The sequence below is a fragment of the Chinchilla lanigera genome, unplaced genomic scaffold (assembly GCF_000276665.1).
Source record: "Chinchilla lanigera isolate Chin_1 unplaced genomic scaffold, ChiLan1.0 scaffold00005, whole genome shotgun sequence".
In the NCBI taxonomy this organism is placed as follows: domain Eukaryota; kingdom Metazoa; phylum Chordata; class Mammalia; order Rodentia; family Chinchillidae; genus Chinchilla; species Chinchilla lanigera.
The window spans coordinates 11380812-11404039 of NW_004955406.1; the positions used below are offsets into that span (position 1 = coordinate 11380812).

General features: G+C 36.1%; 1 protein-coding gene across 1 annotated transcript in view; it reads right to left on the bottom strand.

The window, feature by feature from the left end:
- Window positions 1-23228, bottom strand: part of Fmn2 (formin 2) — a 307518-nt gene that overhangs the window by 22227 nt on the left and 262063 nt on the right. Inside the window, exon 18 of the mRNA XM_005375457.1 lies at window positions 6602-6751. Coding sequence (XP_005375514.1) covers window positions 6602-6751 — 150 coding nt within the window. The remainder of the gene's footprint in view (window positions 1-6601; window positions 6752-23228) is intronic.

Consider the following 23228-nt stretch of genomic DNA (forward strand, 5'->3'; position numbering starts at 1 on the left):
CCTTCCTAATGTCACAATTGATTTATTATATTAAAATGTCAGGATGATTAAAAATGAAATTAGGATAGGCCACAGTAGGCATTATGGGGTTTGCAGGCCAGTTGCTGGAGCCAGATTTTCTGCCTAAAATAACCTTCACCTCTCTGAACTGCCTGTGGAAATCCTATGCTGGCTCTAAGCTCTTGTCAAAAGTCCTCTGGGTAAAATTAATTTCTCTCTTCGTTTCTTCCACTGCATATTATACCACACCACTGCTAGCCTGTTAGGCTGAGGAAGAGGAAGCCTTCTTCAAAAGGACACAAACATCTCAGTGCCTAGTAAAGTTCAATATGGAATGACTAATGAGTTACAAATAACTTCACATAGTTATTTAGCTGAAGACTCTCCCTGAAAAATGGAGTGCAATTTATAGCAAAGCAGGAGTGAGAGGCAGGTTGTTCTGGGAGACCTAGTTTCTTCTCCAAGAACCCAGCCCAGAACCCTTCAATCAAACTCAAAAGTATAAACCTTCTCAACCAACTGGTACCTCCTTTCTTCTAACTAATACAGCTCTTGTCCTAATTCCACAGGACCTCATTAAGGGCCACAGGACACTAATGCTAATGTTTTCAGGAAAAGAAGACATGAAGATTGACCATTTCCTTACATATCGCAACTATGCTCTGCAAGAACTTTAGAGAGGTGATTGGCAGAATACATGTTAGTTTATTCCCCAGCTTTTGGTGAATGCAAGTTGAAAATATTTTTACAATTTTCTTTTCATGTGCTTTGTGTTGTTCAGTGATGACATGTCTGGAATTTTTTTTTTAAAGGAGGATTTCTCACTAACAATTACATATTTCCAGCTCTAAGCAGAGGAAGAAAATACTTTTTCTGACTCATAACCAAACTAATGAGTCAGGGTGAATATGGAAGGGGAGACTGTGTTAACATTTGCAAACAACAGTTCATGCTTAGACCCAGGATCAAGACATTTTATCTAATCATAAAAGTATCTGTGATGAATTAGAACTGAATTATCCCCCCAAATGTCTCATAGATTTGGAAGGTGACTGGATGATGGGGATGGGGGTGCCTCAGCTGACTTGCTGTAAGGAGGTGGGGTTCGGCTGGAAATGGGTCAGTGGAGACATGAGCTGGTAGCACACATTCCTGTCTCTGGCTCTTCCGTGGCTCTCTGCTTTCTGGCCGCCATGATGTGAGTGATCAGATTTCCTTCAGCAGACCCTTCTAGAACGTCCTACTATCTCGCAGCCAGCAGACTGCAAACTGAATTCTCTAAAAACCACAAGCCAAAATAAACCTCTCCTCCGTTAAGTTGTAGGCAGTGTGGGTATTTTTCCCCCGCAAAAAGAAAATGACTATGGTAGTACCAGAGTCCCAGGAATACCTTGTACTTATAAACTATGTCTTAAATTGCTTAACATGCATATCAGTATGCTTCATCACCTTGTAGGGAGCCATTACTGGGATGTCATTTATATTAAATGGTAGAGAAAGAGCCACTGAGCATCTAGCACATAGCTATTGCACTACACATGTTAATGTATTATCTCAGCTGACCTACAAAATGACATTGCAAGACAGGGATGATCATTTCTAGTTTGCTGGTTAGGAAGACATGATTCTTAAATTATGAATGACTTCCTATGACTCTGGAGGTGGTAACTGGCAGAGCTAATTCACATATTCTCATGTTTTCCAAACCACAACAGCTCGAAGAATAGATTTACCCAAGATGAATATGTAGAGATTCATCATTTCAAGAACTGTATCAACTAAACCATACTGATGATCAGGACAAAGTCAGAAAATGGGAGTTACTACCACTCTATAGTCAGGAACGAATTAGAAATAAAAGGGTAAGGAAATTTTATACAGGATTTAAAACTTTAAAGATATTATTCAATCTAAAAATATTACATTAGAGCAAAGAAAACTTCCTCAGAAAGGAAAATTTCAAGGATACCACTAATGTTATCTTCAAGTTATTTCTAAGGCTAAGACATAATTTTGATGATTATCAGTTTACTTTTAAAGGCTTGATTAATTAGGGAAGTAGATTATTACTTATTTGAATACACCACTCTTTCTTCACTCTGAAGATAGTGCTCTGAAGGCAACTATCAATTGTGGTAACCCCTGGCTGCAGGACCGGGTTTGTGCACTGCTGAGCTCACTGTGGGGCTCAAGCCTCCCGCAGGCCACTCTGGCAGTTCCAAAAGTGACTACAGCGCATTGGGAGTTGACCCTTGGCACTTTTCTATGTTAGTTGATTATGAGTTCTGAGAACATAAGCCATGGTTGTGCTTGGTGGCCATGAATCCACTGTTAAAGAAATAGTCTGTCTTAAAAAATAAGCAAACCCACAGAGAAGGGTGGGGAAAGTAGGGGAGAGAAGAGAGAGAGAGGGACGGGGAGAGGGAGGAGGAGAGGAAAGGAAAGAGGGAGAGAGACAGAAACAGGGACAGAGGGGAGAGGGAGAAGGGCAAGAGGATGAAGGAGGAGAAAAGAGGAGGAGGAATAGAGAAGACATTTAAAAAAATACACAGACTCAGTCTTCTGCATGTGGCTATCCATATATCTCACCATGTATTAACTTAAAGTCAAAATGAATTGAAGATCTAAATATTAAAACAGAAACATTTAATCTGCTGCAAGATCAAATAGGTACAACTCTGGAAGACACAAGTATAGGCAAAGACTTTTTCAACAGAGTCCCAGGGGCACAAGAAATAATACCAAGAATCAACAAATGGGATCATATCAAATTTAAGAGCCTGTGCATAGCAAAAGAAGTAATCAAAAGGGTGAAGTGACAACCTACAGAATGGGAAATCATTTTGCCAGCTAGTGCTTGGACAGAGGAGTAACACATAGAATATAGGAAGAACAAAAAGAAAATACTCTTCAAAATAAAGAACCCAATCAAAAAATGGACAACCAAAATGAATGGACATTTCACAGAAGAGGAAGTACAACTGGCTAAGAAATACATGAAAAAGTATTCAACACTGCTGGCCGTTAGAGAAACACAAATTCAAACTATATAGAGATAACAACTTATGCCAGAAAAAATGACTATCATCAAAAAATTTAATAATAACAAATGCTGGAGAGGAGGCTGGGAGAGAGCAGAATTGCTACATTGTCAGTGGAAATGCAAATTAGTATAACCACTATGGACATCAGTGTGGAGATTCCTTAAGAAACTAAAACACAGAAATTTCATTTGACCCAACTATTCCCCTTCTAAGTATCTTCTCAAAACAGTTGAAGTCAGCATATTATAGGAATACATATATACCCATGTTGGTACAGTACGATTTATAATTGCTAGATCTTGGAAACAGTACATGTGTCCATCAACAGATGAATGAATAAGGAAAATGTATTTCTACACGATGGAGTACTACTCTCTCATAAAGAAAGATAAACATGAGGCATTTGTAGGTAAATGGATGCAACTTGAGAACATAATGTTAAGTGCAATAAGTCAGACCCACAAGATTAAATATTATATGATTCCTCTTACAAGAGATTATAAAGAGTAAAATAGAAGATAAATAAGTAGGGGGAAATTCAAATAATTCCCCAAATTACCTAACATGTTGTTCCAAAAATATTTTAATACATATGCTAATTCATTTCATTTATACTACTAGTGCAGTCAAGTCAGAAAACTTTTATGGCAACACTGAGAGAAGGAAGGTAGTGTGGACAATGACAGTGATAGGTACATCAGAAATGAAGACACTGAACTCCTCTTTGGGAAATAAAGATGAACATGCCAACAACAAAAATTTGTAATGCAAAATACAAACACTGCATACATACTGTTCAGGCAGTTAAGGAATAGCTGGTGTAGAGAATATGCTGAGGGAGACAATACATATTATAGGTACACAAAGGATGGAAATACACAAGTTGGGGACAGCATCCTATCTGAAGTATTTGTAATTCTAGTTAAGGTTCTACTCCCATGATGGTGACTGGATGGGAGACTCTGCACTCTGATATGATCAGATCCTCATTTTTCCATGGATGTCCTGGGGTCCTCAAACATCCTTCAAGTACCCTTCCAGTTATTACAAAAACATGGTACCAAGACCATGTCCATGAGGTTGTACATGCGGACAGCCAGCCAGCCTACAGCTCTCAGAAGAGTTCTGGGGCTGATTTAATGCCTTGCTGTTCTGAAATTGTTAATTTTTGAAGAAGGGTGCCCCTATTTTTTGCTTTACACTGCTGTCTAGAACTTACATAGCTAGTCCTGCACCGGGGCGAAGTATAAAACTGTCCCCCAAACACTTCACACCAATGATCCTGCTTTTCACAACAGTCTGACTATCATAGACGTTGGAAGGCAAAGGACAGAGGAGCACTCTCACGTGACACATGTTCCTCTTTAGTATTTTATTAAAAGCAAATGATTTAGTAAAATTAGAAGTCGCAGTGAAGAGCACTCACATATTCTGCCAATTCACAACACTGCCAGAATGAAAAGTTGCCAAGCGTGAGTCCAAAAGCCTTAACATATATCTAGGACATGACAAGCACAGGCTAAAGCATAAAGAAAGGATCTGGCTGATGTTAGGAAATAGTTAGAAAGTGAAGAAAAGCTCATTCGGGGGATGTCAGATGCATACAGTACCATAAAAGAGGATTGTTGTTGACAATGTTGCCTAGCAACACAGCTCTCTCCCATGAAGCACATGTTGGACAGAGATTGTGCGTGCACTTAGGCAGCTGTGTATTGAATCAGTCAGTCCCAGTGTTTTCTCCCAGAGGCATCTCCTTGTTTTTAGGGTAACAGAGGACAGCAACGATGAGAGCGTCCCCCTCTGTCCGTGGTGTGTCTGCCCTGCTCTGTGACACACTTGCTTACCTGACGTGCATCAGGACATCCCTGCTTAGATCTGCCTTGTAGATGCCTAAATCTCACTGCTTCCTTTCTCCTTTAGGTCCCTAATCCCCAAGAGAATGCAAACAACTGTGTAACATGAAATACTATTCTTTCTGTTTTGAACTTTAGTGCAAATGGTGTCAGATCTCTTTCCAGGGGAATAAGTTTAGGTCAGAGTTGAAAGGAGGGAAGTTGTGCCTGATGTGCTAAGGTTAAAAATTAAAAAAATAGCCAAAGATTCTTCTTTACAATTTTCTAAAGTAAGTATGTCTTTCTGGTAAACATACGGCTGAGTGTGAGGGAAAGAAATAATGATTACGTATTTTTAAGCAATTATCTTTCCTACCTATAGGGATGACGACTGACTAAGATCTCTAATTTTATGGTAACACCTAGTGGTACATTTTGAGGCATAAATATTCATTGTGTTTAGGGTGAGATTTAGAATGAGTGTTTTCTCTCCAAACTGTTCTTTTGTCCTTTCTGCTATGTACCAAGGTATAGTTTCTTCTATGACAAATCTATAGAATCTAAGAAATTGTCATTCACTGAATAACATTTTGGTCAACTATGGGCTGCATATGACAACGGACCCATAAGATTATGCCATCACTGATGTGGTAGCCATCTTGGTTTATGAAAATACATTCTGTCATATTCACACTACCATGACATCACCTAGCAATGCACTTCTCAGAATGCACCCTCATCATTAAAAGAGGTGTGACTATAATGATACCAGTGAGCACAAGTCTGGCCATTGTCTACTCATTCAATAAATGTTAGCAATTAATTTCATCTAGTTTAAGAAGATATGGAAATCTAGGTAGACATGGTTTTGTATGTAAGCAGATCAAAATGAAGACAACAAGTAGAGAACAGAAATCTTGTGATAGTGATGAACCAAGTCCCTCAAGGTTTAAATTTTCTAAAGCTGTAAAGGAAAGTTGTTCCTAGCAAAGGGATGTTAGGAAGTACACTAGTGGGTTCAGTATTAGGGTTTGTTTTAGAGTCTCGATTATATTTCCTTTTCATTTTCCTCCTAGATTCCGGGATTTGAGCAGACTGCCTGAGTGAGGTAGCTTTATTCATGACAATATATTTCTGTGGAATTTTATAATCAAATACATTACTGTACACATTAAAGTGGTGAAATTTCCCCTTCATTCTGCAAAGATTTATTTTAAAAAATGTTATGCAATTCCACAAGAATATTAAGAGGCTTAAAAAAATATTCTCTCTGTTTCCTGGCGATATCTGGAAGAAATTTTGATATGAATGATCACTGTATCATACGAATTGAGTGAAAACAAATGCAAAACTATTCCTCTTACCTCTGTAGTCCTTTCTGTCCATCTTTAAAGGTGGATGGGCTCAGCATCCCAGCAGGATGGATCAATATTCCTTATGTGGTTTGCTTTTGTGTGGTTTCTTTATGACAGAAGTTGTTTTACCAGACACTGGTCTTGGCAATGCCCCACCCCCAGATATTCTCTGCAGCATCACAGTCATGAAGGGACTCTTCTTATTCAAACTCCAAATTCTGCCAAATGTCAGCACCTTCTTTGACTTGCTACCCCAGGGTGGGGGCCATCTATTTTTTTTTGTTCAGGCTATAAAAATTGGCAACCCCAGTAGTGTCACACCTAATAAAATACTCGTTTTAAATGCCATTGTGCAAATGAAAATACCTACCTCTCTTGTAGAATAAGTTTGTTCTCTTTCTTCCAAAAGTCTTTAAAGTCAGAGCTGAATTCATGCCAGATACTGAAGAAAACATTTGGGGACACCTCCTTCTCTCCAATTTTTGGTTTCATGAAGAAATAGGCTGTAGTCTCCAAAAAGCTGTCAAAGCATGCACACAAAAGAACATAAAAGCTATGATTACTTTCCAATATGGGATATTCTTTCTCCATCCAAAGCCTGATATCATTCATGCACAATTATTATTATCAAGAGGATTCGAAGTCTTCAGGTACCAACAGTAGTTCTTTATGATTTCATGTCAGAGTTCTGGGTACAGATACCAACAGTTGACAAAAATTCTCTACTGATAAATACTCCAATCCAATTCCATTTTCATTTAACAGGTAGGTGTCTGACATATTTTAGAAATGGGCCTGAAGTCAAGTTGAGACATATTACAACTGGAGGGCCTATATTTTCTTTATAACTCTAAAAAACAACATCATCCGTTTGTCCCAAAACTAATACATTTTCTACTTCTATATTGTTTGCATAATATTTGTCTTTCTACATGGCTTAGAAAGGGAGGGTGCTGTAGGAAGCAAGAATCCCAGGAGTCACCTACATTTCCACCACAGATCCTGGTACTACCATTGCCTAGGTACAAATATGACAGCCATCATTGTGACAGGAAGCTGATATATCAGGGCCAGTCTTTAGAAGCTGCAACTCAGAGGTCACATCATATTTGAGACATATGGGGCTCAGGTGTTACAGTAGAGCTGTTTGACAGAGAACATACAACTAGTAAATGGTAGGCTTAAAAATGCAAGAAAGTCACGAATAATATCCTGAAAAGGTCCCTAGCCAACAGTTGACAATGCCAGCCCAGACAGCTGATCAGAACAAGGCCAGAGATGCTGCATACAAGAATGCCATTCAAATAACCCCGTTCTTTTCTTCTACTTTGGCCTAATGCCCACACTATTTCTGCTACACAAAGCTCAATCTGATTTACCCTAAAGTAACAACTTGTCAGGCAACCTGATTTTGCTCAATGATTAAAAAATACATACACATAGTAACACATATCTCTATATTCAACTTGTCATACAGCTGATTTCAAGAGCCTACTATAAAAAGTAATACAAGAATTTTAAAAAACACAACCTTTATGGTAACTTTGCTCAAAAGGTAAAGGGGATTGAACACCACATATAAAATAAGACTTCATAACTATCCCCAAAATGGATTACCAATGTGGAACTAATCTGCTCTATTTTTAAGCTTGCCCTGCGGCTATCTGTGAGTATCAAAATTCTTAGGAACATCAGTTTTGAGATCCTAACAGGGATGACAATACTAACTTGATCACATATGAGGAGCTCAGGAATTCTATGTTTCTCCCTAGTTAGCCTATAAGAAAAAAAGTGACATTGCATAGTCACTTAATCCTGAAAGGCAGGCTATGAAGTGAACAGAGGGTGTGAGAATGTGGATGCCATGAGTGATGGCAATGTCATTAGAATGTGTCTACAGAATGTGCTGATAGTGTTAGAACTGCTCAAGAAGCATAAGTGGTCTAAGACATCTCTAGGTCATCATATTTTATTAAAACTGATAAAGTATACATATATATCCTCCTGGGGAAACTGGTCATTTTTCTTATATGCTAGAAGGGCATTTGTGACCTGCCAAGCTGAAATTACTCGTCAAGTCTTTAAATTACTCATTTATTCTTTTTCATCATTTCTCTGATACTTGTACTTCATAAAATTGACTGTTACATAACAAACCATGTCTGTCTGAAGAGACATATCAGAGCTGTCATAGCTGGTTCATCTGTTCCAGTCTCACAACATTTTGAAGTTTTATCACAAAGACTATAATATAAAGCTAAGAATACAGGATTTAGAATGCAAAGATGTGGACTATTGAGTCCTGACCCTATAACTAGCTACAGGAGCAAATCAACATCATTGTGCTTTAATTTTTCACCAGTATAAAACAGAGAGATTGTCAAATAATTGTTTTAAAGCTCAATGAGGAAAATAATCTCCAAAGTATGTGCTGAATGCTCAAAAACAAAACAAATTTTGTTTACACTGCATATTATTTTTCATCAAAATGTTATTTATTTTATAATGCATGTTAAATAAATGTCTCCAAACAATTTTCTTTAAATAACATTTCTCTGAAGCTGATTTACTAACTGATACTCATGTGATCATGTTACTTGAAAATATTTCTTAGTTATTGGTAAGCACCTCTGACTCTAGCAACTGCTTTAATTATTAAATATTTTCTTCTCTGTCATAACATTTGTAACTTTAGGCAGAGAACTTAACTTTCTGAGCCTGTTTTTCTTTTTATCTGAAAATAGGAAAAAGAGGTTGTCATTAATGAAAAATACCTTGCAAGCTATAAAACAAAACAGCAGTATATGTACCCACTTTGTGAAAAGGTAAGAAATTTCCACTAAAAAGTGGTTAGTGTAACATTTTATGAACTTATGAACAAATTAGTATCCAACAGTAGTTTAAAGTTAATGTGAAACTGATTAATGGCATGAGTCTCAGTAAAAAGAAACTTAAATTCATAGCTACTTCTTTGGAAGTGTTAGGGTGAGGGAACAAGGGTAACTTGAGAATATGACCTAGACAGCACAGGGAGATGTACATAGGTGTCTAATTTGCCCACAAACCCCTAAGAACACATAGATAGAGAGAAGCCATTGACAGCATAAAACCCATGTGTTTGTATCATCAGATAGGAGGAAGCAGTGGGTATCAGGCGAGGGACCCTGTAAAAACAGAACTCCCAGCTCACAAACAGGCATTCCTGAAAAGTGTCAGGGTCAACCTGAGAACTCAAAGTGAAGGGATTTTACAAACTCCAATTCCTTGAAGAGAAGAAAGGATCTACTTAAGTTAATTCTGAAAGGGCTGGGAGCAGTCTAGGGGTAGCTAGAACTCCTAACACTAAAAGATAATTGCTCCTGTAGCAAAACTCTGCACTGAGACAAAATGCTGGGATAATTCAAATGGTGAAGGATAAACTCAGGGACAAAGGACAAGGAAAGTATTGGTAAACTGAGGTGGGAAAAGACCTCCTAGATATTATGAGGTCTTTTGCTTTTTAAATCACCACACAAATGCAATAAAAGAGGAGATTCCAAAGCGGCAAAGCTGGGAAGTATCTTTATGCATCTCTGCCTTCTAAAAATTCAGTAAAACTAATTTCATATAAAAATGAGCAAGAGGGAAAAAAAAACACTGCAGTGGGAAAAGTTAGCCATTGAGACACTGAGTGTCACAGAGCTCACAGGTTCTACATCACACAAAGTAAACGTCAAGGTGAATGTTACCAGACCATCACTTCATCATAAGAAAACACTAAAACATCAGTAAGGCATAACAATCCTTAATCTATATACACTTAATGAAGGCATTTCAAAATATATGATGCAAACAAAGCAAACACAGAACTAAAAATAGAAATGAGCACTGTTAGATATTTCTAATAATGTTATATCAATACCTAAGGGAACTAGACAAAAATGTCACTAAAAAATAGAACATTTGAATGTCATTGTCAACAAACTGGCCTAACTAGAAGTTGTAGAACGTTAGTCAATGGGAGAATTTACCAGGGCACAGAAACCTCCATCGACATGGACCATATGTTGAGTCATAAAAGAGGTCTCAATCAGTTTCAAAGGACTGATATTATCCAGAGTATGTTCTCTGCCCACAGTGGCAATAAATTATGGAACAACGAAAATAACATAGAGGGAATCTCCAATTTGAAAATTAAATGAAACTATTATGAATAACACACACATCAAAAAATCAGAAAATATTTCAAACATAATAAAAATAAAGTAAAATATCAAAATGTGTGGGATGCAGATAAAACAGTACTTAGAGGGAAAGTTATGCTTTAAGATGCCTACATTAGAAAAACAGTGATGTAGCCATTTCATTCAAGAAGAGTAAATTAAATTCAACTATGTAGACAAATGAAATGATAAAAAAGCACAAGACAAAGAAAAACTAAATCAGACTAAAAATAAGGTCAGAAGTTGAATTAATGAAAATTTTAATAAAATTTATAAATTACTACTAAAATTGATAAAGAAAAAAAGTAAAAACATATAAATTACGAATACCAGAGATAAAACATAGTCATTAAAAGATTATATAGGCTTAAAATGATATTGTGATGATATTATAAGCAATTTCATGGCAATAAAGACTGTAAATGAAATCCACAAATTCTTAATCAATAAAAGTTGCTAAACTGACAAATCAGTTAGAAAATATAAATAGCTCCATATCTGAACTATGTAATATAACAACCACTATTGATTTCTATCATTTTGTTCTGAAACCCTGTATTATTCTTACTGTTTTTGCTTTGTTTTGTTTTTGTCTATGTTGCTGGTATTTTGCTATTCTTATTTTTCTTCTCTTTAAAATAAAAAAAGAATGTACAGGGTAATTGTACGTATATTCAAATAGTACTGTCCAGATGGTAATATTTAGTGTAAATCATTTGTCTGTCCTATAAGGTGATACAGCTTTCAAAAAGTAGGCAATGCTGCAGAGTGCATTCAAGCAATAAAATCCTCATTGATGAGAAAAAAAATTGAAAGTATTTTTAATAAGTATTAAATTTATTTTGATAAACATAATCAAAATTTATTCCATCTTCCAAGTACTCCTACTTCAAACTGTTTTGAAGTAATGACCATTTGATATGAAGATAAAGTCAAATTTATGCTAAAACTTTCACAAAACTATGGAGGAAGGTACATTCCTCAATTTATGTTATGGGACCAGCATTATCCTGGTATTGACAGTAGAAACTACAAAGGATATTATAAAACAAAACAAATTTATACACCAATGTCCTCCATGAACATAAGCAAAATAGTCCTCAATGAAACATTAATGAATCAACTACAGTACTTGATATTTTAACTCTATAATTTGAGAAGAAAGAAAGCAGCTTTCCTCTTCCCAACTCTATTCAACCCTGTACTGAAATCTAAAATCTCTAGCTAGTTAGTAGGCTAAAAAAGACTAAGGCTAGAAAGAAAGAAAATTATTGCTCTACATATATACACATATATGGCTGTATGCATAGCAAATCATATGAAAACTACAAACAAAAAATTCCCATTAGAACTAATAAGAGAACTTATAAGAACTAAGTAATTTATAACACACCCTGTAAGCTTCCAGGTAAATATTAAAAGATTAAATGCATTTCTATGGAAATGCAACCACTGGAGAAATAGTGTGATTTTACATTACAAAAAATATAACTTTAAATTATACAAAAATATAATTTTACATTATCAAAGAATATAACTAACAATAAATCAAACAGAAGTGCATAAATACTATAACATATCAATGGGAGAAATTTTTTAAAAGGCCTAAATTGTAAATGAAAACTATAATATATTACTTAAAGATTCACCACTGTTAAAATCAATTTGCCCAAAATTGCTCTATAAATTCAAAACAATCCTGATAAAAAGGTTTTCTTTAAAGTAACTATGAGGGTTAAATTGTGTTATCAACTTAATTGGCTTTAAGAGCCAGCCAGGGGATTAATAAAGGACATTTTTGGGTGTTTCTGGGTAGGTCATGGGAGTTTGATCTTGGGTAATATATGTAGTCTCTCCTCTCTGGCTGTTTCCCTGCTTTACTTCTGATTGGCATCAGGTAATAAGTATTCCTCTGCTAAGTCCTTTCACCATGATGTTCCTGCTTTGGAGCCAGGTGACCATGGAGTAAACCCTCTGAAATCATGAAATCAAATAAACATCTCCTCCTTTAAGTTGTGGGTGGCCTTTCTAGCAACAGGAAAGCTAATACAGAAAATTGGTAGGAGAGAAGTGGGCTCCTTGCTGTAACTGGACCTGACTATAAGGTTCAGAAGCCTTTGGAGCTGGTTTGCAGGAGAATTTTTTATGAAGTTTAGAGGAGGCAAAAAGAATAAATTACTACATGTAGAGCCCAATACATGATTCTGGTTGGAGTGCCAAAGACTAGAATATTGATAAGAATATGGAAAGTAAAGGCCAGTGCCATATTTCTGTTAGGAAGGAGGTTTTGATTAGGGCACAGACATTAGGCCAGACATGTTACTCTCTTGCAAAAGTCTTAACAACATTTACATATATTCTGAGACTTTGTGGAAGGCTGAATTTATGGGTGGTGGAATAACTGATCTGGTGGAGAGATTTTCAGGGCAGCCCAATGTTCAAGTTGACATGAGTAGTTCTGACTGCTTTTACCCAGATATAGAGTAAGAATAGAGAGTAAAAAGTAGAGCAGATATCCTTGAGATTTAAATTTGGGCAGAAGAAAAGCATGTGTATAGTTGGAGTCAAGGAAGTTGTAGTTGCTAAAGAGAACAGTGCCATTAAAAAGACATGAAGTACTCTGAACCAGGAATCAGCAAGACCCCACCAACTGATTCTCAAGGGTGAAAAACTGTAAATCATTCATCTGAGAGGAAAAGCTATGGATCTTCTGCTTGAAAAGGGCTGCTTAGAGAATTAGTTGTCTGGGAATCACCATGGTCAGCCATTCAGGCATGCCGAGGCTGCTGCAGCCATGGTCCAAGATGCCCTGGCTATTGCTTAAGTTGGTGAGAAATCTTGGTGTCAGCTACATGACATTGGTTGTTCAGGCGTGCAAGAGGTATGAGGCAGGCTTCCACTCAGTTGTAAAGGAAGGCCTAGCATGCCAGGCAACATATCCCTCAAAAGGCATATGTCTGAAACTATGGCAATGAAGCCAAAGGTGCAGTGGAAACCACCAAAAAGTAGAGATACCAGGAATGTCTGCTAAGGAAAGCCAAAGGAAACAAGTGGACCCCATCCAAGAGAGAAGCTGGTTGGGTTATAACAAGAAAGTTCATGGGGTGGGGCAGCTCAAGTATTTTGGAACTCACATTTTACCATCATATACTGGATATGAAGGTATGAGACATGTTTGCCCTGTTAGGTTTTGCTCTTGCTTTGGTCTGATTTCTTTTTTCTATTCCCTTATTGCACCTTTTGGAATGGACATATTTACATATGCCATTACATTTTGAGATTAAGTAATGTGCTTTTTGAATTTTTTTTGTTTGTTTTTGTTCCGGTACCGGGAATCAAACTCACAACCTTGCACTTGCCAGGCAGGCGCTGTGCCGCTGAGCTAAATCCCCAGCCCCACTTTTTGAATTTTAAAGAGATTCCTTGCTAACAGTTTGCCTTGAGTCTCAGAAAGATTTTTACTTGTGCTTCTTAGAAACGCTGAAACTGATGAGACTTTGGAGAATAGCATTGCTATGTTTTTGGTTGTATGTAGGATAGTTATATTTTGTTAGGTGGAATTATTACCTTGTATTTATTTGAAGATTAAGTATCTTTTGAAGAGATATGTTTGGGAGTCAAGTAACAAGGTAGTGGAATGTAATATAGTTAAGCTGGAGTGTCAACTTGATTGATTTTAGAGTATATAGAAGACTAGAAATTCTTAGGTGCACACTATGAAAGTCCCCAGGGAAAAAAAGTTGATTCCACATGAGGAGACAATAGAGTAGCAGTTATTGGCATCAGGGAAGCTAGAGGTATGAAGAAAGGCTGGCTAGTCAATGGGTACAAAGTTAGGTAAGAGAAATAAATTCTCTTTTTGGTGCCACTCTCAAGTGACTATAGTCAACAATTTTGTTTATTTCAAAATAGCTACAAAAGAGGATTTTGAATATTCTCACTGAAAACAAATGATAAATGTTTGAGGTGATTGATATGTTAAGTAACCTGATTTGACCATCATATTGTATACCAAAAGTATGTACACTTATTATGTGTAATTAAAAAATAAAATTCCACCCAGAGTAGGTAACCGAGCAATGAAATAAATGCATATTTAAAATATGATTCAAAATTTTAGATACAAAAATTCAAAAAGATTTATTTTGCAATGTGGTGATTCTAATTGGTAACCATGAACTGTATTCTTAAAAAATCAATGAGATTAGATTTTAAGTGTTCTCAACTCAAAAGTGAGTTTTTTTAACATACGCATTACCTGAAGTATATGAGGTAATGCATATGCTAATTAGCTTGATTTAGTTATTCTACAATATACATATTTCAAAACAATACATTGGGCACAGTAATTATATACAATTTTTGTCAGTTAAATAAATTATAATTATGATCCAAGAAATTTTTCCTGCACTAAAATAAAATTGAAACTATCCATTGGGCATGACAACAGCTACAGCTGAGACATATCCTAGTAAAACTACTCTACTACAAGGAAAAAAAAATTCCTTTGGTCATTATGCTAAAAGCCAAGTTGATTTTAGGGAAGACACTCTTACTATCATCATACACTTCCACATATAGATAATGAAATGACCTATTTACAACATTGAAGACATAAATTGTGAGTCAAGTGTTTAAATTCTAATGAAACAGATTTTCAATCCTAAAAGTCATGGAAAAAATTTTTAGTATGAAATAACTCAAAGAACATTATTTTCATTGTCAGTTACTGAGAAATTTACTAAAGGATGGGCTTCAGAAAAACAAAATGGCAGAAGAAACCTGGACAAATGATTAGCATATCAAGATTCTCAGTTTGTGAAAGGAACACAGAATGTCAAATCTCACAGTTCAGAAAGGCACCCTGAATTTGAAGTGCAAGTACTAGCATGAACTAATAACATATTTTAATTGTAGTTCTGTCACTGTAAAGTCTAGTCACAACTACAGAAACAACCAGAGACTTAAACTATGGTCTGTATAGACCATTCCAAATAGTAGACCCAGAAATGCTTGAAGAAATGGTTCAAATAAGATCTAGGGAAAAGTCGACAAAATGCACCTAGAGTGTCTTACAGAAAACAAGAGTCATGTCAAAAAAGTAAACTTAAAGATAGAACATTTTGTACATTAGTGAGAACATTAACTATACAGGACTGACATACATCAAATATATTTAATTCCATAAGCTCATTACAATGCTTAAAACAAATGGTTCGCTGTTGGAGGATGCTAGAGGTCCACCTCACTGTTTTGAAAATTACTAAACTAAGGTAAGGAATCATGCTTTTATTATACCATTGAATAACTATGTCAAATGAGAGAAAGTTTAAAGAAAAAGTATTTTACTTAATGACTGAGAAAAATCACCAAAAGCTCACTATTTCACAAATCACACAAATTAATACATATGGATATTGATTCTCAAAGGTTAGAAACATCACACAAATGACGTGATTTCTCCTTGTATTTATTCCTCAGCACACCACACAACCTATGAAGTGATTTTACCAAAGTAATCAAACTTGAAACTGATAAAGCACTTCATAATTGTTAGTCTATAATAAGTACAGAAGAGAGGATCACAGTAAACTACACCACCAAGAGAAAATCAGGAAAATCCATTCTATGGAGAATTCTACAGGACAAATGATCTGCTTTCTTCAACAACTAAAGTTCAAGAGAAACAGCAAGGACACTTGGAGGGCAACTTTTACAGGGACTTACTTCTTATAGATATATACTAAAATAGATGTGGATGAAATTAGATGTCTTGAGGATTTACTTCAAAAATAATATGGGGGAATGCAAGAGGGAGAGAGAGAGTATAGATGAAACAAACCCGACTATGAATCAATAGTCACTGAAATTAGATGAGCGGTTACCTAGAAGATCATTGTATTGTTCTGTTTACCTTTGCATAATAGTCAGTTATGACTATTTCACATCCACAAAAACTTTCACTCTGTCAAATAGGATATAAAACATTGCAGCCCAACAATTTCTGTGGCCTCTACCCTTTCACCTTCCTAGCAGAGGGCACTACTGCTTTTATTTATTCATTAGCCAGCAAGCAGGTTATAATGCTATGCTAGGCACTACACATGAAAGGGCAAAGACATGGAAATAAAACCATTGTACAATGGATTTCTGGAAGGACATTGCCACTGAGTTAAAAAAAATATGAGTCAAAGTCCAAATCAAAGCCATTTGCCACATTTTCACCCAGACTGAGGCTGTCAGATGGTCACTGGTGCTCACAAATTTGGACCACCCTCTTAACAGTTTCACTTTAAGCATCAAGAAGGGTAAATCTGGGCATGATCATATGCATAAAATGATAAATATCTCCCTGTATTTATTCTTAAGTAACCTGAGACACATCCAAAACAACACAGGTGAGCACTTTATGATGTGTGGCTCCAAAAAGGATTTTGAACAACATAGCCAACAAAAGCAGTTGGGGGTGAGCAATCTAAAGATAGGCTGATTTCAAGACTCTTCGGGGCACTGATGTTATTTTTCATCTTTTGATGTCTGATAGAGTGCCATTCTATTTCTCTAGGACAGCATAGACCATGTAGTCCTGGATGGCACGTGAGGCCTGCACAGCCTCTGCTCACACTATGTCTGCTTCTGTGTCATGTGTATTGGCTCACGTTTCTCCACAGCGTCTGCATCACAACTGCACACAATCCAGTCCCTATGCACTGGATTCCTATCAAAGGAAGTGTAAGCATTTACAACTGTGTAGCCCCCATATGTTCAGAGCCTGTGTATTAAGCTAACTTGGATGTCTTGCAAGCTTTTTCTTTCAATAGAGGTGAAATATCTGCAGCTTAAAAGTTTGGAATTTGTGATAACTTTGTAGTCATGTAAAACTTAAGTGCTTTGTGCCTCTCCAAATTTGATTATTCTGATAAATGAGACATGAGCCAAATAAAAGTAGAACTTTGTTTGTAATTGGCAAATAAAAAGGATTGCTTGATATCCTCTTCATGACATTCTGTTTTCTTGTGCCTGACATTATGATGTTACTCTTCTCCTTCACCGTCCTGGAAGGCTGTTCATCCTGGTGTCTGTGAGGTTGTCTATCTCACTTCTTCCAATCTTTGCTCAGGGGTTACTCCTCATTGAGATCCTCATGGAAAGTTGAAGCAAAAGTGCAACCCTGGACTCCCCTACATAGTCCTCACTGACTTTTTTCCTTCACAGTATTCTGTGTCATGAAAAATAAAAGATATTTTCTATAGTTGTTAACTACTGGTCTCTGTGTTAGCCATTTATCCATCACTGTAACAAAAATCAACTTATATAGATGAAAGATTTTCTTGGCTCACAGTTTAGCAGGTTTCAGTTCATGGTCAGCTGGCTCTTTTGTTTTTAGAGCTGTAGTAAGGCATCACATCATGGCAAGGGGCATGCGCTGGATGAAGCTGCTCACCTCATGGAGACAGGGAAGCAAAGAGAAAGAGGAGGCCCTGTTTCCAATATTGCCTTTCAGGGCAGGCCATTAATGACCTACCTTTCACTGTGAGGCCCCATATCTTAAGGATCTGACCTCCTACCAGCAGTACTATCTTTAACACCTGAACAGTACCTGAAACACAGAACTTGTCTGATAAATATTTCCTTAAAAAATGATTGTGAGATGAACAAGTGACCTCGACCCTTCTGGGAGAAAAATTTTAAGTTTTAAAAACTTTCTAGTAGAAGAAATCTGTTAGGATATCTTTTCTTTATAGCCTAAGGTTTACAAGCATGGGTTTTGGATTTCAATGACTAGGATTTAGTTCTGGCTCTGTCCAGAATGGACCTTCTCCGAGCTTTGTTACTTCAGGTTTAAAAGGAAGATGGCAGCACTTCCTGCCTAACCAGATCCTTATGAAAAGTAGACTCAAGTGTGTACTGGGTCTTGTGGAGTTGCCAGGCACACAGTCAGATCTACAAGTGATGGCTATGATATTGCTGTAGCACCCAGTATAGAAGGTTCTTTCTTCAGCCTTCATGGTATGTTCAGGGTATAACAAGTCCTGAAACTTATTCTTCATATAGAGAAGTTAAGAAGAAGGATTCCTCTATCCTTACATAATTATAACACATGACATTTACATCAATTAAAACTGATATGTCAGTCCTCTAGGGAACAGCTAACCAGCACTGGAGTGGAGAACTCTTTCACCTGCTCCGCCCTATTCATCTATAGTTTACCTCATTTGGCGCAGAAGACAGTTTGCAGCAGTTCCTGCCAAGAAAATTTCTCATTTCATTCATCCTTTTACTCTGGAATCACATGAAAGATGAATAATAGAAAATTACATCTTTTTGTCTTATTTCTATATCATAGGACTGTTTCTTGTTTCATGACTAGAGTTTGTAAACACACACAGAGACCCACGTATAGACACACACACAATCTTCTTGGCACCTCCTTCAGACATAGCAGAGTGAACAACTAACCAAGAGAGCTGAAAGGAGTAAATTTATTTAATTCAACCTCTGCTTTTTCCCTCCACAGATATAGCTATAGTGATCAGCACAGCTAATATCACAATTCAAATTTGAGTAGTTATTTTCATGTCTGGATGGTTTTATAAGCCCTGTGCAGATAGTAACAAGTCATTTATTAATTTCCACTCTCTCTCTCAAACACTAATGCCAACAAGCCCTAGTACCAAGTCCGCCTTCCCTGGCTCAACTGCCAAGTGGCAGTTCAGGCTATTTTGAGACACTGCTACAATTATATTGGGGGGCGGGTAGCCATGAAGTGCCATGGTTAAGCTGGGTTGTTTCTTATGCACACATCCATGATCAGACTGGCCTTCTAGCAAGGTGGCAATTCAGTCCTGGTGCTGTCTACGCGGACCTGGGGTGTCTACCTTCTTTGGTTCTTCAGTGATATTTCCTCTTAATTTCTTCTCTCAATATCATTGTCTTCTGAAGTATAACAAAGGGGTTGAGTACTAAATAGAGTTTATGCACAAGATGAGAACTGCACATATATAACTCAATTCAGTCCACATAAGCAGAACTAAGAACATAAAGCATCTTAGTATTGAACACAAGCCCAAGGGAGCAAAACAGTTTAAGTGAACTGCCAAGGATGATCATTATAAATCTTCCATTGCTTTTGCTTTTTTATTGTGCAATGTTGAATTTTGTAATATCATTCTTCAGAATAAACTAAGGTCTCAAGAGAAAGATCTATTTTCAGTAAAAGCCTTCTACAAGTAACTGCAATTTTTGGAACCCTAAATCATCCTCTTCATTTCCACCGCCTTCCTCCACCCCTCGTAGGAACTTACATGAAGTATAACATATTTTATTGCTCCAGTAAGGAAGAAAAAAATCCCTTTTCTCTCACTATTAAAAGGCCTTTAATGGGATCTTATTGGTCTTCTAAACAGAGTGTGCAAAGTAGAGCCTTATGCCAATCATGTTGCTCCAGACAATGGAAAAATGAGAGGAATTCAGAATGGTAAAAGGATAAATTGGCATTTCTTTTCTCTTAAAACAAAAGCAAAGGTATTTACACCTTCAGAATAATTGTGATCTAAAGCAGCCAATTGCTCTTAGGAGAAAAAAAAAAAGTTCCACACAAGCACAAGAACCAGTTCATGCAAAAGATGGAAAAGGAGCTGGAAAATGCATGTAACACATTTTCAGACCCAGGCTGCCCCTCAGCAGACAATGCATACTGGAATCCACGCAGATCATAAAGACCAACCAACAAAGAAAAATTCTTAAATCTAGGAACTGGACAACTATAATCAATAACGTCATGGGTGTTCTTTTTGTCCATCTCTTACAGTTTATAAACAACCCAGATTTTCTCCTCAACTGACCACCATTCTTTCTATGCTCTTAATTCCAAGCACAGAGGAATGAACTCTCTCATACAAGTCTTGCTTTACTAATCTCTACAATTTTTCCACATACAGATTTTTTTCTCTAATTTCATATTCATCTCTGAGGGGAAAAAAACCTTTACCATCTCTCAGCCAAGGCCAAGTTCTCAACCTGCATGGTCTTCATCCCACCAGAAACTTCCTTTAGACAAGTATCAAAATGATTGTCTCCTATTTTCAGTACCTAGAAATATTTCCTTTTCCATTGGCTTTTGTCTTTGGTCTTAAACAAGCATTTGCACATTCCATATTCCAATATATTTCTCTCAGCCATGCAATCTCACTGAAAGTCATTGCTTATGTATGCTTGCTTTATAATTTAATGCTTCTATGTACTTAATTTGTAATTTGGCTTCACAGATCATCTTTCCAGTCTATTCTTTTGCAGGAGTCTGAAATTTAATCCTAGGACTTTAGCAAATTTCATTCCATGTTATTAAATAATCTAATAATTATTACCATGTTTACTTGAGTTTGAAAATAAGAAATTATCATTAACAGAACATTTTTTTTCTTTAAGTTTGAAGCTATGGAAATTGAATTAAACAGACTATTTCCATTTTTTCCTTCACAGAACTCTAGATTCTAGGAGTTTGAGTCATTCTTTTATGGCCTTAGTTTGAATTACTTTAAGATTAACAAGAAACTTAAAAATGTACATGTCTAACCTTTTGGCTTACCTAGGCCTTACTGAGGAAAGTAGAATTATCTTGGGCCACATATTAAAATACATAATTACAGCATATTAGTAACAATTTTCTTTACTTTTTATATTTGTTTTTGTAACATTTTTTAAAGAAGAGGTCAAACGGCCTGTGGGCTGAAAGTTGGACTCACCTGGATTCCTATATAACCTTCACCTAGCCTCCCAGATATTAACACCTTATATAACTATAGTGCATTTGTCAAAGCTAGGAAATTATCAATAGTACCATAAAAACGAAAGAGATACTCTAAGCAGGAGCTACCGCAAACTTTCGTCTGAGTCAAGTGACATAAACTTCATAGAGGAGCTTGCAGAAATGGACAAGGTGGTTACCCCAATCTCACACTGGCTGGCCTTTCACTAAGTACACTTTACCATTTGGTATCAGCTTTAATTTCTACAAATGTCCTGTGTTGTCTCAAAATTATAGGGAGAAATGGAAAAGAGGGGAAGGAACTGACATACACAAAGTATGCTCTCTGACAACAATGAAATTAAATTGGAAATCAATAAAGGACAATAGAAATATTTCTGAATCATTCCATAAATAATTCCTAAGTCAAAGAAGATGTCTCAAGAGAAATTAGAAAGTATTTTCAACAAAAATATATATGTTTATGCAATATAACTAGGAAGAACTTAAATAAAAATTTAAAAAATTAAATGTTCAGATTAGAAAATAAAAAAGCTCTAAAATCAATAATGTAAGTTTCTATTTAAAGAATCTTTACTAAGGTAAAAAGTGCAATTTAAGCTTAAAGCTAGCAGAAGAAATAATGCAATTTAGAGCAGACCTTAAAAATTAAAAATAGTAACACAACATGGAAAAATTAGTAAAAAAAAAATGTTGGTTCTTTAAATGGATAAAAAATTTGGTAAGATTCTAGTCAAACTAAGGAAAAATGAGAAAAAAATACTAATTGCTAATGCAAAAATATGTTAAAAGGGCTACCATTACTAATCACACAGGCATCAAATAGATAATAAATGGATATTATGAACCATTCTATGCTCACAGATTTGGTAACTTAGTGAAAACAATTTCCTTAAATAGACAAATGACCAAAACTCAAAGCAATCTGAAGATATCTATATGTGCTAATGGATTAATAACCTTCCAAAAAAAGAAAGGGGCAGTCTTAGGTTGTTTGCACTAATGAATTCTACCAAAATGGGAAAGAAGAAATAATATCTACCATCCATGATCTTTCCAGAAAATTCAAGAAACAGCTCCTACCTCATTCTACAAATCCAGCATTAGTCAGAGACCAAGACATGATATTACATCAAACAAAAGCTGCAGTCAATATCTCTCTTGCACATATATGCAAAATACAATGAAAATTACTAGGTTGACTCCAACATGAATTAAAACAATTATACAATATGACCACATAAAATTTATTTCAATTATACAAGATAGGTTAAACATTCAAATTAAACAATGTAATCTAATCTACCTTATCAACAAAGAAAAAAAAATCACAGGATGGTTATCAATTAATTCAGGAAAAACATTTGGTAGACCCTAACATCATTCACGATTAAAATCCTCAGCAAAGTAGGAATAAAAGAAAACATTTTCAAGTTGATAAGAACACCCACAAAAACCTATGGCAAATATAATTAATGGAGAGAGACAGAATGTTTTCCTCATAAGATTGGTAATAAGGCTAGGGTGTTCCTTCTCATTGCTCCTTTTCAACATTGTTCTGGAAGTCCTACCTAATGGAATAACATCAAATAAAAACAAAACACACAAAAAATAGGAAAGGAAAGCTATAAAAATGAAAAGGAAGAAATACAACTGTCCTTATTTGCAGACTAATAGGCCCATGTAAAAAAGTGCCAAGATAACTTCTGGAACTAATAAAAAATATAGATGTATAGTGAGGTTGTGGGACATTGGTCAGTATATTAAAACTCAATTGCTTTCCTCTATCAGAAGTAACCAAATGAATGTGTGTGTATATATATATATATATATATATATATATACCAAATGCAGTATCTAGATGGCTGTGCCTACAGATCCTGGAAATCCTTAAGAGTGTATACAGGTTGCCTGGTCTTCTCTAGAAAGAGCTGGCACTTCTCCTATGCTAGAAGATGTGACAAACAGCTCCTCAGGAGTTGCTCCAGCTGTTCTTTTGGCTGCCGGGACCATAACTGAGGTGACTT